Source organism: Bos taurus, chromosome 1 (genome assembly GCF_002263795.3).
Source record: "Bos taurus isolate L1 Dominette 01449 registration number 42190680 breed Hereford chromosome 1, ARS-UCD2.0, whole genome shotgun sequence".
NCBI classification, from domain to species: Eukaryota; Metazoa; Chordata; class Mammalia; order Artiodactyla; family Bovidae; genus Bos; species Bos taurus.
In genome coordinates, this window is record NC_037328.1 from 106141248 (window position 1) to 106147582 (window position 6335).

Genomic DNA, 6335 nt, shown 5'->3' on the forward strand with positions numbered 1-6335 from the left:
TCAAAACTGGAAAAGGAGTACATCAAGGCTGTATATTGTCACCTTACTTATAGAGTACATCATGTGAAATGCCAGGCTGGATGAATCACAAGCTGGAATCAAGATTGCCAGGAGAAATATCAACAACCCCATTTAGGCAGATGATACCAATCTAATGGCAGAAAGCAAAGCATAACTAAAAAGCCTCTTGATGAGGATGAAAGACTGGAAAAGCTAGCTTAAAACTCAGCATTCAAAAAACTAAGATCATGGTGTCCAGTCCCATCACTTCACGCAAATCAATGGGGAAAGAATGGAAACAGTGACAGGCTTTATTTTCTTGGGCTCCAAAATCACTGCAGATGGTGACTGCTGCCATGAAATTAAAAGACGCTTACTCCTTGAAACAAAAGCTATGACCAACCTAGACAGCATGTTAAAAAGCAGAGACATTAGTTTGCCAACAAAGGTCCGTCTAGTCAAAGCTATGGTTTTTCCAGTAGTCATGTACAGATATGAGAATTTGATCAAAAAGAATATATACCTGTGGCCAATTCATGTTGATGTATGGCAAAAACCAACACAATATTGTAAAATAACTATCCTCTAATTAAAATAAATAAATTTTTTAAAAAAGAGAAGCCTGAGAACCAAAGAATTCATGCTTTCAAACTGTGGTGCTGGAGAAGACTCTTGAGAGTTCCTTAGACAACAAGATCAAACCAATCAATCCTGAAGGAAGTCGAACCTAAATGTTCATTGAAAGGACTGAAGCTGAAGCTGAAGCTCCAATATTCTGGCCACCTGATTTGAAGACCCAACTCACTGGGAAAAACCCTGATGCTGGGAAAGATTGAAGGCAGGAGGAGAAGGGGGCAAAAGAGAATGAAAGGGTTGGGTAGCATCACTGACTTAATGGACAAGAGTTTTAGCAAACTCCAGGAGATTGTGGAGGACAGGGAAGCCTGGTGTGCTGCAGTCCATGGGGTTGCAAAGAGTCGGACATGACTTACCAACTGAACAACTTTATCTGTCAACCCCACTAGGATGTGACTTCCCTGAGTGCAAGACCCATGTCTGTTATATTTAGCACTGTACATTGAGGCTAGTATGCTGCCTAGAAAATAAAAAGTGCTCACATACTTGAAAAAAAAAAAACACAGTTATTTAGCGTGACCCTGCTTCAGATGTTCCATTCTGAGCCCAGTTGAGGAGGCAGAGACTATCAAGGGCATTTCTCTTTGTGGTGAAAATAGAAAGACAGGAACACAAGTGCAAATAAGCAAAGGCATTTTAATCTTCTTACCATATCCACTAACACCTCACTGCCAAAGCAAGGCACACAGCCAAGTCCAAAGTTAAGGAGCAAAGAAATACACTCCATCACCATGAGAACTGGGGAAATAGAACGCTATTTATTACCTACAGAGGGATTAAGAATTGTAACCAATAATTCAATCTACCACACTCAGAAGACTTGCTATCTCCCAAAATGTTTCCTCCATCTGACTGTGTCTTTGCTTAAGCCTTTGGTCCCTAACAAAAATGAAAATACTCCCAGCACTAACACTTTACTCCATAACTATTTATCCATCCCTTACTATGAGTATCAGACCATTTCCTATGAAAAGAGAAAAAAGGCCAACGTGACTAGGGAAGGCAAAGAGTAAGGGACTAGGGAAACAACCCCAAACAAACTTTTGCAATATACAAATTTGCTGAGGATCAGAATCTATGTATTCTTACAAAATGAAAGGCAAAATGTTACAGAAATACAGTCACAGACGAAGAAAACAAATGTATGGTTACCAGGCAGAAAGGTGGGGGTAGAGGGGGAGGGATGAACTGGGAGACTGGAACTGACATATACACATTACTATACACAAAACAGGGAACTAAAAGACCTACTGGATAGCACGGGGAACTCCACTCAGTACTCTGTAATGGCCTATATGGGAAAAGAATCTAAAAAGAGTTTATATGTATAATTGATTCGCTTTGCCATATAACTGACAGTAACACAACACTGTAACTATTCTCCAATTTAAAAAAAAAAAGGCAAAATGCCAAAACAGAACTGTACAATCAGAACACAGATATTTTTAAGATCCTCTCTGAAACACAGAATTCCACATCCCAGGCTATTCATAGTGTCACCATCCCAGGAATCTGTCTCATAACACTCTCCAGAGACTTCTACAGCATTCACTTATGCGGACACTCTAGATTCCAGATGAACATGGATATATTTCAGCCTCTGTCAAGCAGCCTGCGCTTCAACATTATTTCTGATCTAAATGCATAAACAAAGAACTATCAGACATACTTAATACTTCCTGAATACAGCCCAATAGTTTATCCTTTTTATTAAAGGCTACCTTGTCTGAGTAGGTCATCTGTACTTCTCTGTCCACATAACCATTTACAAATACCATTTGTGCTATTATATAAAGTACCCTGAAGGAAGAAAACTATTTACTGTGTGTTGCACTTATCAGTTTGTGATGCTACTAGGTCACTAATGATGATACTGTAGTTCACTAATTATAATCAGTACTACTCAAATAAAATTTATCAAGCTTAGAATTAGATAGGTTTTAAGTAAAATGAAGTCTTGACCAACATAAATAACTCTCCCTACAAATCCCATTTACTGCCTCTCTAACACCATGTACATTTGCTTGATTTCTTATTTCATGGACAAACTCATAAGTAATTACTTAAAACTATGCCCATTTTTTAAAATACTGACTTCAATCAAATCATACTATTAACTACCTGAAGACTATGCACTGCACTTGCGTTGCCTTAAATAAATGCTAATTAGAAAAGTCTAGTTAGAGAGACAAGTACATATAAAAACAGTAACGAGGAGTAGATATCTACATTTTCTGGGGTGGCGACTGCTATGACAGCGGAGAGATGAGGCAGAAGCACAAAGGCGATCTCAGCCCTGCTCAGCTAATGATGCTGACCATAGGAGATGTTATTAAACAAGTAATTGAAGCTCACGAACAGGGAAAAGACATTGATCTAAATAAGGTGAAGACCAGGACAGCTGCCAAATATGGGCTCTTGGCGCAGCCCCGCCTGGTGGACATCATCGCTGTGGTCCTGCCTCAGTATTGGAAGGTCTTGGTCCCCAAGCTCAAGGCGAAACCCATCAGAACTGCCAGTGGGACTGCTGTTGTGGCTGTCATGTGCAAACCCCACAGATGTCCACACATCAGTTTTACAGGAAATACATGTGTGTACTGCCCTGGCGGACCTGATTCAGATTTTGAATATTCCACCCAGTCTTACAATGAATATAAGCCAACCTCCACGTGAGCTATCCATACGAGGTATGACCCTTACCTGCAGACTAGAAACCAGATAGAACAGTTAAAACAACTTGGTCACAGGGTGGATAAAGTGGAATTTATCGTGATGGGTGGAACATTTATGGCCCATCCAGAAGAATACAGAGATTATTTTATTCAAGATTTACATGATGCCTTATCAGGACATACCTCCAACAATATTTATGAGGCCGTCAAGTACTCTGAGAGAAGCCTCACAAAGTGCATAGGAATTACTATTGAGACCAGACCAGATTACTGCATGAAGTGGCATCTCAGTGACATGTTGACCTACGGCTGCATAAGGCTAGAGATTGGGGTGCAGAGTGTCTATGAGGATGTGGCCAGAGATACCAACCGGGGCCACACTGTGAAGGCAGTGTGCGAGTCCTTCCACCTGGCCAAAGATTCTGGCTTCAAAGTGGTGGCTCACATGATGCCTGATCTGCTGAACGTGGGGCTGGAGAGAGACACTGAACAGTTTACAGAGTTTTTCAAGAACCCAGCTTTCCATCCTGACGGTTTGAAACTCTACCCTACCCTGGTGATTCGTGGGACAGGGCTCTATGAGCTCTGGAAGTCAGGAAGATACAAGAGTTATTCCCCCAGCGATCTGATCGAATTGGTGGCCCGGATCCTGGCCCTCGTTCCCCCGTGGACTCGAGTGTACCACATGCAGAGAGATATTCCAATGCCGTTAGTCAGCTCAGGAGTGGAGCACGGAAACTTGAGAGAGCTGGCATTTGCAAGAATGAAAGACCTTGGAATACAGTGTCATGATGTGAGAACCAGAGAGGTTGGAATCCAAGAAATTCATCACAAAGTCTGGCCATACCAGGTTGAATTGGTGAGAAGAGATTATGTTGCAAATGGAGGCTGGGAAACCTTCTTATCGTACAAAGACCCAGATCAGGACATTTTGATTGGCCTCCTGAGATTACAGAAGTGTTCAGAGGAGACATTCCGTTTCGAATTGGTTGGGGGTGTGTCCATAGTCCAAGAGCTGCACATGTACGGAAGTGTGGTCCCTGTAAGCAGTCGGGATCCCACTAAATTCAGCATCAGGGCTTTGGTGGGCTACCGTCTATGGGTCGCACAGAGTCGGACACGACTGAAGCGACTTAGCAGCAGCAGCAGCAGCAACAAGCATAACTTGTGCCTAGATACTGGCTTTTAAAACCATTCTCCAATAAATGAAACCAGAATTTCTTGGCAAAATGGCTGATTCTAAAGCAGATTTATACAAAATGAGTCTGTAGTACCATAATTATGGTGGCAGAGAAGGGGAATGTGAAGGGCAAGGGAGACAAGGAATGGGGAAAGGGGAAGTAGAGAGAGGGGAGGAGGAGAAAGGAGAGGAAAAGGGAAAAAAACACATATACAAGCCCAATGGGGTTGTGTCAAAGGAAGACCAACCAAAAGAGCTACAAATAGCTGAAGCTAGAACAACTCAAACAGCAAAGTACAGTAGTATTAGCTAATAACCTCAATATAAAGTAAGTACTCATGAGTCCATGTTGGTCTAAATAAATAACTGACCTAGTACAGATGTCCCTGAGAATCTGCAAAGGATTAGTTCCAGGACACCCCAGAGGCTCCAAACTACAAGGATAAAGGGCATAATATTTACACACTGCACACACCATGGTGTACACTTCAAATCATTTCTAGATTTATTTAAAATCCTTAATACAATGTAAAGTGAAAGTGTTGGTCGCCCAGTCGTGTCCAACTCTTTGCCACCCCATGAACTATGGCCCACCGGGCTTCTCCTTCCACAGACTTTCCAGGCAAGAACACTGGAGTGGGTTGCCATTTCCTTCTCCAGATCTTCCTGATCCAGGGATCAAACCCGGTCTCAGGCATTACAGGCAGACTCTTTACCATCTGAGCCACCAGTGAAGCACAATACAATGTAAATGCTATATAAATCACTGTAACTTTTCCCCAAATATTTTTTTACAAAATTTTTTAAAAGTGAAGTATAGTTAGTTGATTTACAATGGAACACTATATTGAAGGGAAAAATAGAACGGTTGTATGGATACAGAATGACCGTAAGTTTATTGTTTACCCTCATTGCTGACTTGGAGCTACGCTCGATGCCACTGATCAACAGCACAAGAGTATTGTATTGCATATTTCTAGCCCCAGAAATGGAGAAGGCAATGGCACCCCACTCCAGTATTCTTACCTGGAAAATCCCATGGACGGAGGAGCCTGGTAGGCCGCAGTCCATGGGGTCGTTAGGAGTCGGACATGACTGAGCGACTTCACTTTGACTTTTCACTTTCGTGCACTTAAGGAGGAAATGGCAACCCACTCCAGTGTTCTTGCCTGGAGAATCCCATGGACAGAGGAGCCTGGTGGGCTGCCGTCTATGGGGTCGCAGAGTCAGACATGACTGAAGCGACTTAGCAGCAGCAGCCAGCAGCAGGCCCAGAAAAGACCAAAATTCGAAGTACAGTTTCTACTGAATACACATCATTTTCACACCATCATAAAGTTGAACAATCCTAAACTGAACCACCATAAATCAGTGACCATCTGTACAAGCAGAATTGATACAGAAACACAGTGACTATCAAAACTACTTCTATTAAGTTTGAAATATTATAGATCTTGTTTTACCAGAAGGAATCCTCCAACATGCCTCTTTCCAAGGCAATAAGGCAGCTCTTTCAAAATGTATCAAACTGATTATTCTCCTTAAACTACTTTTAGGTAGAGAGAGTGAGACTGATTTCTTGCTTTCATCAAGGCTCACCACCTTACTGCTCAAGTTAGTTTAACATGTGACAGAACTGATAAACCGAGAATGAACAGCCTACATCTGTGCTTTTTATGACACCATTTCCTGATTCCTTAATTCCTAGGATGACTCAACTGAGGCTGGCCTATTTTTAAGTAAATTGGTCTATTTTTAGGAAAATTTGTCCCTATCATGAAAACAAGCCAAAAGCAGACTGCACAAAGGCCCTGAATAAGGGAAACCCAAAACTTGCTCAAAGAGTT

The 6335-nt window shown here is 41.8% G+C and overlaps 1 protein-coding gene across 1 annotated transcript; it reads left to right on the top strand.

Annotated features, from left to right (window-relative positions):
- The first annotated feature begins 2850 nt into the window (after nt 1-2850).
- Nucleotides 2851-4915, top strand: LOC539747 (elongator complex protein 3-like). Its single transcript, XM_059888762.1, is given in 1 exon segment — nt 2851-4915. A coding segment is annotated over 1 exon segment (1596 nt). The 5' UTR covers nt 2851-2901; the 3' UTR covers nt 4498-4915.
- Nucleotides 4916-6335: the final 1420 nt, after the last annotated feature.